This window comes from Ostrinia furnacalis, unplaced genomic scaffold, assembly GCF_004193835.3.
Source record: "Ostrinia furnacalis isolate ACB-3 unplaced genomic scaffold, ASM419383v2 OfSCF3877, whole genome shotgun sequence".
NCBI lineage: Eukaryota > Metazoa > Arthropoda > Insecta > Lepidoptera > Crambidae > Ostrinia > Ostrinia furnacalis.
Window position 1 is genome coordinate 72,418 of NW_021134116.1, and position 16,768 is coordinate 89,185.

Here is a 16,768-nt window from a genome sequence, read left to right on the forward strand (position 1 = left end):
TATTAGCGCTTTACTCAGTCAGTGCTTGAGGTATGGAAGCGGCACGGGAGGGTGTTTTTGTGACGTTAACGAAACTTCAGATCTCGTTCAGATTTGTATAGATGACCCACGCTGAACTGTCCCACCAAACTCAATGACAGGGGGGAGCTACCATCGTTCAACTATATGGTTTCCAACATGGCAAAAATCGGAACCAGCGATCCGGTATTGACGGTAGCGCCCCGCTGTCAATGTCATGGATAGGACAGTTCAGTATTTTGGAACTATATGCTCTGTAACGTCATTATGTAAATGTCACCCCTCCCGTCACGGACCATTGGCACGGACTGAGAAGCGGTAGACCTATAATACGCAATGTAGAATCGTTTTGTGATAAATTAGTAGGTGTGAGATTTCAAAGTTATCTTTTATGAGCATATAGAACAATAATACACATAAAAACTTTTATGGACATTATCAAAGTCATTCAGCTTATGGATTTAGCTAGATAAGGATAACAACATTTGTAATACATTAGGTGAAGTGGTGATCAAAATACAAAAATAGTTTAAAATATCTCTACAATTTCGAAGAAGAAAATGTATTGCAATGGGATATCAGAGGGCCTAGTGTGAGTTTTCATCAAATGCACTCACTAGTGAGCGCGTCAAAAAATGACAATAAATGAATGACGGACTGTACAGTACAGCGCTCCTAGCGCGAAACGTTCAAAAACTAAAATTTTCATATTTTTTTTTAACGTGCTCACTAGTGAGCTCGTTTAATGTAAACTCACACTCAGCCCACAGACGTGAGAAGTAAGGTCATAGCAGACTTATCAACTCGGAAAGGGATCAACACCGTATCGCCTATCGCTAGCTGTCATCGCATTTCGCGCGCTGTCAATTGCGAGGCGTTTACGTTACGGTACGGAAAATTGAAAAACATACAGTCTTTTGATTCACTCACCTTATAAACACCGTTCAATAGAAAATGGCAGTTGGTCCCATAAGCTTCTGGGTAATGCGTAAATGCAATCTCAGTATTATTCGTGAACCCTTCACCAAACAATCTCAACAAGAACTTCGTCTCTCTCAACACACTGGGTATCATTCCGTCTACCACCTTTGGTTCTTTTGCTGCTTCATCTACTCTGAGTCCCATCAATCTGACGGGTCCACTAGGTGTCACATTAACCCTTTTAGGGCCTAGACTAGTCTCATTCGCCACAGAGTTTGTAACGGGTATAGCAGCTTCAGTTACCACTGTACTGTCAGTCTCGTTTTCTACTTGACGTTTCGTTCTGGAGATCTCCACTTCTGACATGTCTTCAATTTCGGCGTTCTTGTTGACTGCCACATCGTTTTGCAGACTGAATTTGTCGTCGGTTTCGACGGTTTCAATACTGTTGTCTACGATGTTTATCTCGCCACTCTGTAACGCTTCTTCGATCTCATTTTCGAACCTGAAACAATTGAAAAAGAGTGTAAATCTACAATATACTTCTATACTAATATTATAAATGAGAAAGTAACTCTGTCTGTCTGTCTGTCACGCTTTCACGCCTAAAAACCACTGAAGCGATTTTGATGAAATTTGGCATAGAGATAACTAGTTTGAGTCCCGGGAAAGGACATAGGATAGTTTTTATCCCGGTTTTTGAAACAGGATCGCGCGCGATAAGGTTTTTCTGTGACAGACAAAATTCCACGCGGGCGGAAAGCTAGAATTTTATACTTGCTGAAAAAATTGTCAACTTAGGTGACATGATCTGAAAAAGTAATTCATTATATCGTAAAATAAGTGGGATGAAATGAGTCCCAATCAATCATTAGAAATAACAAACTCCATAAGAATTATGTAAGATGAATATTTTGCCGAACCCTTCTCACAGCTAGGGCAAAAACTATTAGGGTAGAAAAGTTCTCGAGTGTTGACCACGGGCCAGAAGACGCAGAGTGGACAGGCCTCCCACTAGGTGGACCGACGAACTGATGAAGGTCGTGGGAAGTACCTGGATGCGGGCAGCGCGGTCGTTGTGGAAATCCTTGAGGGAGAGGCCTTTGTCCAGCAATTGACGTCATTTGGTTGAAACGAATGAACGAAAGTAAATTTTATCAGTACCTATCGAATAAAATACTTTTTAAATCCGGTGCAGACCGGGTCCGGTAATCGAAAAATAAAAATAAAATCTACAATTTCCGGATGTACTGACGTCACACTTATGAATTTAATAACTAACATTAAAACCTCTGTCGTTTATGTGCCACGAAACAAATGAATAACGGCGCCCGCGCATAATTTGAATTTCAAACTGAAGGTCCTTGACCACAGATAACTATATATTAGTCGGAGAGTCCTTGACCTCTTGGCACATTGCAATGAGTCGGTTGTCACATGACTAGTAATTAATGATTTAAATCAAATAAGTAACTAATATTTTTGTACTAATATTATAAAGAAAAAAGATTTGTATTGTTGTGTATGTTTGTATTGAATAAGCTACTAAACTACTGAACTGATTTGAAAAAATATTTTTTGTGTTAGATAGGTATCCCCTTAGATTTAATCTAAGGGTATCCCATTTATCGAGGAAGGCTGTATGTAGGTACTTATATAACATCATTCTGCAGCCATTAGGGGCGGAGCAGTAAAGAAAGATGTTGCAAAAACGAAAAAAAAATATTTTTGAAACTATTTTCACGCGTACGAAGTCGCGGGCATAGCTAGTAATAAAAATAAATCAAGTTTAACTAAACTTTTACATAATGTAGACGCAGCTTTAGAAACGCTGACGTGCGAATTTGGCGCGGCTCGCAAAATTTCCGCAAATGACGTCACGCACAATCAGAAACTGTATTTAGAGTGATGACGTCATTTGATTCCGCTGTCTTCAATTTGGACGTTTTATTCACGCGTTCGTGGCGTGTAGTTATTTATTTTACCTACGTCATACGGCGTTTTCGTACGGATTCAAGTTCGATTCCCAGTAAGGTCAGTTTTTTATGTGGAAATGGCATTTTTAACTTTATTGAGGAAAATTAATTAAAAAAGTTAATACCTAAAGCTTGTAAAGGATTCCCAAAAACTATAAAAACTTAGTGAATAATTTTATGATTTTTAGGGTGGGGCGATGTCGATAAGTGTTATATCGATAAAGGTAAAAAACCCATTATTACTACTATTATTTTTATTGATAGTAGGTAGTGAGTAATCTGAAGCTTATAAATCCACAGTCACGCAGTGATAAAACTATTAATCTAAAAAAAATATTAATAAAAACTAGAAAAAAAAATCGTGCGAAAAACTACAATACTTATTATTATTAAAAACTGTTGACCGAAGTCCAATAAATCCTTTTATATTTTGTAGATCTTACGCTGCTTTTTCTTATTGATTCTACATGAGCTTGAGAGTGGTTCGGGTTATTAATTATTAGGCAACTAGCGGCCGCCCGCGACTTCGTACGCGTGGATTCCGTTTTACCTCCTTAGGGGTGGAGTTTCGTAAAATCCTTTCTTAGCGGATGCCTACGTCATAATATCTACCTTCATGCCAAATTTCAGCCCGATCCGTCCAGTGGTTTGGGCTGTGCGTTGATAGATCACTATGTCAGTCAGTCAGTCAGCAGTCAGTCACCTTTATTTTAGATTATTACCAAAAACGTGTAAAAGATCCTTTAGAACTTTTATTTGTCAATAAAAAATAACTTTTATGACACAAATATTATACTCGTAATGTCACGTAATTATCAAGTCGTAGATAAGTAAGTGTAAACTCTTTTTCTAAGGTCACAACTGGCGTTAGTAATAAAGGTGTTAAGTAATATTTTAAACCATTCAAAGATTTTATGGTCGTGTCTGAACGACGATACGCCATATTTTATTGTAAACTAGACTGTTATTCCTTTATTTTATGGACTTCTAAGATGGTATAAGACAAGCTGATCAGAATAAAAATTATGTTAGGGATCTTTCTCAAGAAGACATAGCGATTTTTGCCGGAACTGTTTTTTGGAGGAACCGAACCGTATTCTGTTCCCTGAACGGGATCCTGCATAGCTGTATCACGCGAATCTGGTCTGCCATGGGAACGGACCCTTACGTTACAATGCGAGAGTACACTAATTAGTTAAAAACTTCAAATCACGTGAACAAAAATACTCGTAAATAATGAAAACAGACATATTTATCGGTCTCATCAAACGACTTGAGTACCTATACTTTGACATCTGGTATCTCGACGTTCCCTCGCATTCAATTAAGTAACATAGTTTTTGATTTACAGTTAATTTTTATGCAAAATAAATAGAGTCTTTCTTTACTCGATGTTTCGTCGTCGTTCATACTACATATTTGCCTATTTACGGGCTTTCAAAGTCTGTGAGCTTCGTCAACAGAAGGCCTAGCTATTGTCAATAAAGATTGCGTGTTGCGGACATTGGGTGCGTCCAAATATGTACACAAATCGCACATGGTGTTCTGTTTACCTGATTCTGATGTTTGCTATGTCACTCAGAAGCACATAACATATTTATGACTCACATACCGTGTGGTTCAGGCAATGAGAATAGAACCACCCTCAATTTCCGTTGAGTGGATAAAGGTGTTATCTGACAAAACTGAAAAATCGACTTTTTTGCATGAACATAGGTTTAAAGTGATGATAAAATCGACTAAGCTGGCTGAAATGATGAACCTAGATCTGAGTGTGAGTTTACATCAAACGCGCTGACTAGTGAGCGCGTTTAAAAAATGTATTAAAATGTTAGTTTTTGAACGTTTCCCGCTAGGAACGCTGTACAATCCGTCATACATTTAATATCTTGATAAAAACTCACACTAGGCCCTCGGCCAGCGTGGGGAATGTAGACCAAATCCTCCATTTGCCTCTGGTATAATTAGAAAGGACGTGCTCCTGCAGTGATGACTTTTAACTGATGATAATTTACACGTTCTGAAGTTCCACAACTATTCATAATCAAGTGTTATCGTTCACTTCTGGCACTGCTACGTCACAACCGGGGAATGCTGCTTCCTGCCGACTATGAACCGGAAACAATAGCGCCATAGTAGCAAACTAANTGTTATCGTCCACTTCTGGCACTGCTACGTCACAACCGGGGAATGCTGCTTCCTGCCGACTATGAACCGGAAACAATAGCGCCATAGTAGCAAACTAATTTTTTCGTACCAATAAATATAATTATCACAATAATAATAATATAACTTTGATTAAAATTTGATTAGTGATTGGTTTTTAGTTATTACACTAATTTTATATTTTAAATAATTTATTTGAAAGATAGATGTAATTGTGTTGACTCTCGTAGTTCTTCCGATTTTCGCCTATAATTTTTATTAATAAAATATAATTAGTACAATAATATTAATATAATAGAATTGATTTAAACTTAATTGTTAGTTATTTGTTAATTGTTGCGTTAATTGTATATTGAACATTATTAATTTCAAAGTTAGAAGAAATTGTATTGACTCTCAAGTTCTCCTGATTTTTGCCTATAAAAGTCACTGTTCTGCTCATTTTGTGCGTTATTCTTGTACTGTAACGATTGTAGGGCGAAGCTCTGCCGAATAAATGGTCATCAATCTACAAAGTTATTTATTTGGCTACCCTGACCTACTATCTGGAACACATAATATTTTGAAGGCGAACGATTTGTATGTTTATAAAGAATGAACTCTACAGCTGCTGGACTGATTTCAAACATTCTTTCCTCATTAGATTGCTACATTATCCTTGAGTAACTTAAGAGTAAGACATATCAGACCGAAATTAACACTATAATAATGCGCTTAAATTAAATTAAGACGATATTTTGTGGCATCTAATATAATAAGGAACAACGAAGGTAGGCTTTGTTAATTCATTTCAGACTTAGGAACGAAGTAACTATTAAGTTCTGTGCTTCGGGCATCTGGCCCTTAGGCCATTCGCCCGGCCAGTCGCGAAAATTATTAACAAAGTTATTTCAGCTTTGTTTACTAACTAAAGTTATTATTATTTCAGCTTTCATTTCAAAGCTTGACTACGGCACTTTGAATACTATTCTATTCTATTCTAGAATACTCATTACTATTTTTGCAAACTTACCGTTTGGCCGAAAATCTCAAAAACCCGTATTTTTTTATTATGACCTCGATTTTTTTAGATGTCGGATCGATGGGGATTTTTAACATTTCATTCATAATGGTGCTACTCTTTCTATTCTACTGACAACGATGATCAAAATTACGGAATCTAATACAGATAATAAGCTCGTATTCTCGTAATTAACGAGATTAATAACAACTAAGTTATACTTCTACTTATTTTTTATGATTTTGTGTAACACTTGGAAAATATTAGATTTTCAGGGCTAAAGAAAATTGTTTTAAATAAGCTATTTCTTGGAATGAATGAATAATTGTGTCACCTTTTACTCAATTTGAGTTTTTTTAGGATTTTAGTTCTATAATATGGAAGTCGTTTCAGAATTTGTCTTGATGCCATCTACGAGTATTTAGCTTTTGATTTACTTGAGTTGAGATTTCCCTCTCTCTCTAATTTTATTGCATAGTGTTCCTTTGAGTTTATAATTTGTTTCAATTGTGATACTGAACCTCGGCATAAAAGCCAATTAAGATTGGGTTCCGGGTCTACAGATTCTTTGAAATTAGGTCAACAGTTCTGAGAAATACTTTTATTTAAAACACCGTGTTCGACGATGGCCCATTTAATTTGTAAAAAGCGTGTTTTCAGTCGTGTGCTTACAAGATGAAAGTTTTCCAATCGCCGGGACATTTGAGCCTCGTCTCCCATTCTTTGTCATTAATTTAAGTTAAAAAAGTTTGTGTGAGGTAAACGTTAACTGAATTAGCGAGGTTTTTTAAATGTTAAAAGGTTGGATCGTTGTTCTGACAGTGTTTCAACCTGTATTTAAAATAACAGACTTATTTTACAAACGATAAAGCTTTTGTGTTCCCTCATTAGTTTTTGATGTTTATTAATTAATGATGAAACAGAAAACAGTTAATATAAACACAGTAAAATAAACAGTTCTGTAAGTTGTAATTTATTAAGAAAGGTCTATATTTCATTTCAGTGCTCTAATTGATAGACGTCTATGTAAGTACTTGATTGAAGTGCCTTCATTTAATAGGTCAATCTCCTTAGAAGTATTTTGAAGATATTAATATTCTTTTCTTACGTAAATTTTCATAAGAGAATATTGACAAAATATTTCATGACGTAAAAACGAAATTGTTTTTGGAACCTCTGCGTGGGCTTTGAGAGGTGTTTTGCATAATAATTGTATTATGACATAGACGCTTCGCTGAACGCTCGTTTAGAGGTAATATCGATGGCACTCATGTAGGTATGTACACTTTTACTTTTTTGTAGCAAAATAGAACCTAATACAATTGCTTAAGATACAGTGCTTAGGTTTTTTGTCCTCGCTGTACTTTCAGGTAAAAGTAACATTATTTGGTTTTGAAGTAAACAAGTTGTTAAAGAGTTTCATGATTACTATTAAAACTTACGTTGTTATTAGATCACGGGACTTTCACCATGTATTTTATTGAATAAGATATCGATTTAATAAGCAAATATATCCGCAGCTATGATAATGGATACTAATCTTCTTCTTATCGTGTCGAAAACAAACCTACCAATGTCAGCTCAAAACTACGCGAAGTACAAGAGTGGCGTTGTCAGCAGCATTCATTAAATCCTCCTGCGTGAAGGATATTATTATGCATACTAATATTTACTTTAATTATGATTTCTACGCGTCAAGTAAACAAATTCAGGGCGTAAAAGCAACACAGAAGGTAGGTATACCTACATTGCGAACAAGTGAGACTCCTTGAAAAGGTCTGGAGTTTGAAGAGTTTACACCTCAGACCACTTGACATATTAGACTAAGTTTTACATGAATTTAATTTAATATGTGAAAATTATTACTATACAGTAAAGAGCACGCCAGACTTCACATTTTTGTTTAAAAATAGCCTGTATTACAATGAGCTAAGGCCACTGTGTTTAGCTTCGTCGTCCGTACCATCAATATGGGAGGAAGTACGGAGGGCTCCAACGGACGCTACTTGCCAACATAAATGGTTGAAGTCCTTTTAATTACGCCCTAGAGAATTTAATTACACGATCTCAGTTTTCCAATTAAGTTTTCTATAATCCGCTGTTAGTGAGCTGCTCGATTTTCTGATTTGATTTCGAGCAAAGAAGCGTTGAGCGAGTAATAAGACTCATTAACTTTTTTTATGAAATTAATAGATAGGTAAGTCAATTTAATAAGTTACGATAATTGATTTTCACGATCAGTTTTACCAATAACCCAATTCTTTGTCAGAATAAAGTTACGAGCTCATAGTCTTAAAACGCAGTTTTATTAAATAACGTTTCAAATTAAAGCATATGTAGATTGAGGCTTGGAAACTATCACACTATTACTGAGATTGAATCAAGATAGTACATAATATGGATTTTAAAGTATTATTTTGCTGATGTAACCTTGTTGGTGATATTTTTTTATTTACAACGAGGAAGCTCTTGGCCTGCATCTCACTTGATGATGATTATTACTTATTTTAAACTTCATTTTGTAAATCCTTGACGGAGTCCAAATCCAGCGGTGGATGTCATTTGGCTGAAACGAACGAACTAACGATGTAGTAGGTAAATTGCATCTCTTTATCTGCTGAGTCTACTGAGCGAAGTAGTCTGTGGTCTTCCAGGGCTGTGATCAGGCAGTTACGACGGACCGCGTCGAGGGCGCTCGGCGTCATCTTGACGGCTTAACAATCCTCGCTTTCCGTGGAAAAGTATAAGAAGCTTGTTGAATTATTGCGCCGCACTTTTGTATGCGAGCCGATGAACATTTGCAAAATAAATTTTAGGGTGTTATTCTCAAAGCAGAGCGGTCGTGATTTGCTAGGGGGTACTCCGTTTTATCTCCTTCGAAGCTGAATATAATGATGATTTAAAAATAATGATGATTATTTTATATATTACAAGAAGGTATAACAACACTATTTTTGCTTAGTTATACTCGTAAAAGATCAGTCCTTTAGTGTAGTGAGCTGTCGGAGAACTGACGAAAGGTATAAACGGGTTTTCGAAGAGACACCACGACAGAAAAATTAAATGTAGAGTAATGACGCCCGCCTCTTTGTGGCGTTTCTTGGGAGAGGCATAGGTAAGTAATCCAGCAGTCAACAGCCACGATTTTTGAGAACTAGTGCAGAAATTGTTTATGTAACAATGACACTTTCTTTCAGCTCTTTATTATACAATAGCCGTAGCAATGTGAACATACCTTCACCGTTTTAGTATGCCGGTGGCATTCAAAACAGTCTTCCCAATTTTGTCGAACGGGCGACTGGTCGTTGGATGCAGATGGCCCTGAATCATTCATGATGGAGATAAATGAAACTGACATGTTTTGTTTGATATAACACACTAACATTTGACCCTAATGGGATTCTAATTCAAAGCACTTAGGCCAATGGTCGTCAATATAAATTCCGAAAGAAACCTTGTGGATTTTTTCTTAGAACCTAATTAATTAATGTTTATTAGAATCTAATCAAGCAAACGATCTAAGTCCCTCATCAAAGAAGTTTCCAACGATACGATACGATAAAGCCCATCAAAACAAAAATATTTTCCCTAGCAATACTACGTTATTTGCCTACTTTGGTACCTTGAAACGTGACCGTAGCTGAGAAAATGCCTAATGAATTCTTTTATAAAATTAATTATTATTCTTTTGCCGAGTGCGACGGGTTGGCACGTAAAAGCCCTCCAATATTCCCAGAGTTGAATCACTTACAATCGAATTGAAGGCAGTAACTCGTTTAATTAACCATGGGAGACAAATGATTTTCATTATCTTTGCATACGTGACTATTGGTACGTTGTCTAACAATATTTGTTCCAAACATGGAACGGAGCCAACTCGTTTTTGGTTATAAGATACCATTCATATAAAATGAGCTTGTATTACTGCGGCTTCCTATTGTATTATGTTTATTAATTTAGCATTTCTGAGAACTTATTGATGGGCTTCGAGTCAGAGACAAATTGGACAGTAATCCAGACACAATCGAAGTTTAATTGTTATGACTGCTATAGCAGTTCACTGTCGCGGAAAGTGTTAATGTGTTGTTTTGATGGTCTATCCAGAGTCAGCTTACTGTGTCTACCTGCATTATGGTCAAATAAACCCACTTCTGTTCTAATTGCAAAACTAGTAGAGTTGGCGACGTCAGACCTTTCGTTCTCCTCATTTTAACTATGCGAAAATGTACCTACGCCTCGGGGTAGAAATATTCAGTTTGATTTAGTACTCATTCTTATCTATGGAAAGCACTCGCGCGCTTGCGACGTGAAACCAGACAAGAAAGAATAAAGAAAGTATAGTAGCTTTTTTTAACAATAAAATAATACAAAGAGCTTCTTTAATAGCGAGGGTAGGTTCATTCCATGTTGAAAGGGACGAGCAGGCGAGCTAGCGGGAAGAACTAACATGTAGAACTTTGATAGAACCTACCTAAATAGGTCGCACGTCAAAAACTGATCAGATGTAACATATAAGTTGCAAAATAGCATCTGTTACAAATTGATGCAGTGTTAGCTTTGATATTTTGTAGTTTGTACAACTTGACAATGAGGAATAAATCATTGCACTTATTATAGTATTGGTACTTCTCGACAAGTTGCCAACTTAATAGGTAGGTAAGTAATTAGAATGTACTAATCGGCAACAGTGTTAACTGCCCATTGCCGGTCATGTCGTCTCGTTCTATCGCAAAGAATCACCATTTGATGAGAGGGAGAGCAAAAACGGAAATGAATAGTTAACACTGTGGCCGACAGTAAGTACGTCTTTGGGCGGATGTAAACCCAAATTGCACAATGGGACTACTTAACCAAAACCATTGAGTTAAGCTGTGACCCTGCTTTAATCTTCCCAAACTCATTAACCCTACCATAATCAAACCACAGTATCGGCCCCTAGGGTAGATCGCTCTACATGGTAAGTAATACCTATATGCTACAAGCTACCAAAAACAAAAGAATGACCACATAATTTAATGTGATTGGAAAACCGAAAAATTATCTCGATCTACCCTCGTCAAGGCAATGCTCGAGTGAATAGACTGTTTCTACGCAGACCGCTTAGTCGTAAATTGTATCTAAAACTCTTGGTAACGCGTGATCTAGATCAAGTTTTAAGTATTAAGATACCCTATTTATTTTGTACATACTAGCTATTGCCCGCGGTTTCACGGCGTGAAATTTTGCCTGTGATAGAAGAAAATTATCATAATACACGTTCTTGTTACAAAATCGGGACCGAAAACTTATGTCTTTTTCCGGGACTTACTAACTCTGTATCAGATTTCATCAAAATCGGTTCAGTGGTTTAGGCGTGAAAGCGGAACAGACTGGCAGAATGAGTTACTTTCGCACTTAAATATTTATATAATAATTTATTGCATTTTTTTAAACAGTTATTAAAAACATTCGATTACATTTTATTATTAAATATTAAAAAAAAATATTTAATTAAGATTTTTAACGTTATTTCGATTCGGTTCATTCCATTAAATCATTCATTCGCTTGTTTACATTATTCCGATCCAAGTACCGGACAGTCAGTCTCTCTCGAACCTCCGCCGTGGACGGACGTCTAAAGTGTAAGTTGTAGTGTAAGTGTGAAGTGAAGTGATTTCGTTGTGGATGGGGCGTTATGCTGCTGGATCGAGAGCAGGTTAGTGCATAGTTAGTTTTTTTTATAATTAAATAAATGACCATAAATTACAGGGAGAGTCCGGGAATCATGATAGCATTTTTGTACAAAAATATTTTAGTTAGTACCTAAAGCAGTAAATTAATGTTGCTACAATTTTACACAAAATCTAATGTTTTTGTTTTCTTATAACTAACCAACAATACAAGTCCCTAAAACCTGATTGTTTTCTCTTTCTTCAAAATTTCTTTGTAGCAAGCACAGTTCATTTAATTCGCAACGAGTTTATTTTAGAGGTTTGTTTGGCATAGCAATGTTTACAAGATTTATCTTGTTCATGGGTAGTTAAGTTTGTTTCAAGCAAAAATATTTTTTTCAAATAAAATTATAAAAGTATACTTAGGAGAGGCAGGAGGTCCTGTACGTAAGTACGTAACACTAAGGCCGGAGTAACAACATTATCTTTTATACTGAAACGACCTACGTGCCATATAAGTTTTCACAACAATGCTTGGTATCTACGTGCGATAGTTACTATACTCGTAGTCGTAGTAATCTTCGTAGCTCGTAGCATCACTTCGTAGCGCGGAATGTTGAAATTCGTAACGTTTTTTAGTTCTTCGCGTAGTACTATCATAATCACATTAAACTGTACATTTTTATTGCAAAGTCGCTTTTATTACAACCCCTATAAGATCCTACAGTGTTAAACTTAATGTGCTCTCGTTCACGAACTGCGTATGAAATTCAAAAATCGATTTGGAGAGTGGATTTTCGTGTAGGTTGGTAAGGTATGCATAACCTGCGTTCAGCGATTCTTTTTCCTCCCTCTGAATCACTAGTCCATGAATTTTTTGAAAACTGATGGAAGAAATGTTATAAAATAAAATGGGGACATTTCTACAGGGAATTTTGGGCTGTGGACATAATTAGGGATGATTTTGTTAGCTAGTACAACAGTAATAGAAATCTGTTTACTGATACTAAGAGTACGAACAAATATTAAACTGTAAAAATAAGATTTGACTGACTAACAACATCACAGATCATAAAAGTAGGTTAGTAATAGAACTCGGATGACCCAAAAATTTGCAATTTAGGGCAAAACAAATAGCCAGTCTACAATATTTGACAGGATGAGTTGTTCAATGTTCATGCAAATTAGCCGAAAGTTCTCTACTTCCGGCCATAAAGAGTTTTCGGCTAGTTTATTGGTTAAACATTAACCGACTTCAGTTCGGGTATTGCTAGAGCGTACAAGGAAAACATAACCCTCTTCTGGCGCAGTCGGGTAAATAGAGCCGTCATTGAAACTTTCAGATTTAGGAGTTGATGTGAACAAATTTTATTGGTCCATTCATTTCACGATATAGTATTTGCATTTTCATATCTCTGACCCTTTTTTATTTTTTGTGACAAAGGATAGCCTTTGTCCCTTTATAAGGTCCAATTTGTTTCTGTGTCAGAATTTATTGGAACTTTTTTGGCCTGAATGTGTAACAAACAAACTTATGTAATAGCTGCGGCAGTATCCTTAACATACGAGTACCTAATATTTATTTAATTAGCAATCAAAGGACATTTTTACTCATGTCACAGAGAAAGGAATAATATTATTACACATAATTGCTTTATGTATAAGCTCTACCATAATACCGTTGAACAATCTTTATTAAGATAATCATACATTATAAATACGCAGCTTTACTGAACCTACAATTGACTGGTTATTGTTGAATCAACGTTTTCCAAGTGGAAATTTTCCATCGTCAGTGGGTAGCGGTTCAGGCGACTGATTGGTGTAATGGTGTCATGGAGCACCTGGTTTTGTCACCCTTCAACGGCCAAGTCACACAACATTAACTATAATAATAAAGAAATCGCAGTAAGGAACCATAGACTTGGCACGACTTTGTCTAGATTTCATTACTTTTTAGAGATAAACAAGCAGCTCCATCGAGACTTGGCTAGTTTTTTACAGAATGTTTTTGGTGGGATAAGCTCTACCATAATAATGCTACAAAAATAGGCCTGTTTTTTAACTTAAAACCTACCCTTACTTATAGCACAGATAATATAATACTAGTCTTATAGGTATTACGAGTACGCCTTTTTTACTAACGTAGTTGGAAATAGAGAGTAATATGTTGGCACAGTGGATAGGTCACGGCACAAACCGTATATCTATCGCAATGTCTCACTTGTAGAAAATCCAAAGCTAGGATAAAGTTACACTATCTTTTTTGGTTAATTAAAGATATCTAGGTATCCCATAATATCCCTCGGAAACAGTAATATAAACTTTTTTATTTTATTGTGCAAATAGCAATGTAGAATACAGGGTGTGGTTTTGTAAAACAACGCCCATCTCAAGGGTCAAGTACCAACTATAGACGACACTAATGCCAAAAAAAAAAGGATCTTTTCATGGAAAAATCCATGAAATCACAAAAATGGTATTATTACGTTAGCGAGCTATCGGCCAGTCCCCCGCTCTCCTTGGGCGGCTGTAAACAAAAATAAGTTTAAACATAAATGTAAAATCATAAACAAAAATAAATAAGTACATTCATAAAATATACGCACGTTAACTCATAACGTGATAATAACATGTCTTCTGTAATCATCCATCCGTAGTACAAGCTAGTATTACATTATAGATAGGTGTTATAAGTATATGTTTTTCTTTGTTACAAAATAGCAGCTATTACGTCTACAAAGATGCTCAGCTTGAAATGCTGTAGTCGGAACATACACAGAGTCGATTCAATCGACCGGAGCAGACAGACCCTCTTATTGTTTAGTCGCTTTTTATCGTGAATTAAAGATTGCGATAGCGACTTTCAGCTTGATTGTCACCCCTAAGGAATAACTTTCAGAATGAATGAAAAATGTAGTACCAACTTCAATTTATGATTTGACTTTAATACTTTGGAAGAATACCAGTCAGCAAATTATACAAAAGATTATTCTTAATGCCAATATAAGTTCAATATCTTTCAAAAATCACTTGTAATCAGTTTCAAATATTATAAAAATCCTTAATCAGAGCTGGTGCTCGTTTGAAATACTACGCGAAACCTACAAATGCAAAATTGAATGAGATCGTCACAGAAGTTTTCACAATGGGGACTCTGTTCAGTGATATTGATATACAAAAGTCCACACTGATCGAAATCCCCTTTCCGATTGCAAGCGTGGGTGTGGCTATGACGACGGAGCGGGTGACACGATTTGACGAAATATGAGATCCATAACTATATGAAGTCCACGAGCCTGCAGGCTGCATCGAGAAAAGTAATAAATGTACGCACACCGAGAGGAAAACTATTTCAATACATATTTGTTTACCTACTCTAGCTTTTGCCTGCGACTTCGTCGGAATAGATTTTGATTGGAACATTGCAAACTTTCAGCAAATCTATCCAGTAAGTATTATTTGCCTGAAGGAGTAACAAACATGCATTCATCCTATTAAACTTTCGTGTTTATACGTATTACTTAAGTATACTTCTTTGATATGTTCTCGTGTGTCAAAGATACTAAGAACTATCGCTTAAATTAGTAAGTCTTTTGCTTAAACTTTTTGCGTACAACCTTTCTAAGGCGTGGTGTAGTAGGTAGATATAGTAGGTTACCTATGTCCTGAAGATAACGTGAGCCCTTTTCGAAGTGCCTCAGGATTGATGGACGTTCATTTGAGGTTTTTGGGTCATCTTCAGAGCGCTAAGAAATTCGAATCTAGGATATTGACACGAGAGTGAACTATCGTTAATTAATAAATCCTTGTTCCAGTAGACATTTATTGAATGAGGATAATTCTTATCAAAAGCTTGTAAGATTAGTTCCTGCTTAGCCAAAAGGAAATTCTTAACTACCTATATTTCTTTTATTTAAAATTCTTATTTATTTTACCCAAGCTATCTTTATGATGTCGTCGGTCCACCTTGTGGGTTGACGTCACACGCTGCGTTTTCTGGTACGCGCAGGAAAGCGCTGGACGCAGGCCAATACCAATCGATCAACATGGAAATCACTGGGGGCGGCCTATATTCAGCAGTGGACATCCTATGGCTGTGATGATGATGATGACCCAATATGAACACAAAACAATACTAATATTTACTTTCTTTTGTTCACAGGTAAGAGAATCTAAAATTTTCATTCATCCAATCATAGCGGGCTACTAGATGATTTAACTCACAAATTGGTAAGTTATTGTTTAATGCTACATATTACATAAGTAGGTAATAATAATTATTTAATGTCTCACTAAATAGACACTTACGTGTGTAGGTAATGATTTTTGAGCTTATTGTTTAAAATTGTGACATAGGTACATTTTAATTAATAACTTATTATTGAATTCTTATAATAAAAGCTTAGGTTTGTTTGCTCTTAAGTTTATGTGATCTACGAGTAATAGACGATTTTTCATAATTCCAATTAATAGTCGACGTCAATAGTTTAGAAACAATATTGAAGATTTAATATTCAAAGCCTTCAAGTAAACTTCAATTTTAAGACAAGTGAAAATAATTAAATTGAAATAAGAAAGTAAAGGGTGCTCAAATCGAAAAGTGATCGATCACTATTTAATTAACCAATTTCATATCGAATTCAATCAATATAATCGAATCTCGATTAAAGCTTAATGCAATAAAGAGAGATTGATCATCGTCATATTTAAGTACAAACTATAAACATAATTTTGTGTATGGACACATGTGGGTTTATTTAGTGTGCTTATTTTCTCATATCATGTAATATGTCAGTCTTTCATAGACAAACAGAGGTTTAGTATACCCCCTAAGGCACCCTTTAGTTACGGAACCCTATAGCTTGTAAACTACTCTATTCCTGTAAGTAGCCTACCTCGTGGAATGTTACGTTGATATCATCAGTGTGGTCAAAGGGAATTGCTAAGATAGCGATAGCCATTACCCTTGATTGAAGTAGCATACGCTATGTTGGTGCAGTGATAGCATATAGATGGAGTGGCCCTCGTGTACT

At 35.9% G+C, this 16,768-nt stretch overlaps 1 protein-coding gene across 1 annotated transcript in view; it reads right to left on the reverse strand.

The window, feature by feature from the left end:
* The window catches only part of LOC114358340 (metal transporter CNNM4), a 55,169-nt gene that overhangs the window by 14,302 nt on the left and 24,099 nt on the right, over positions 1-16,768 (reverse strand). Inside the window, exon 2 of the mRNA XM_028312275.1 lies at positions 949-1,444. Within this exon, the coding sequence (XP_028168076.1) occupies positions 949-1,444 (496 nt within the window). The remainder of the gene's footprint in view (positions 1-948; positions 1,445-16,768) is intronic.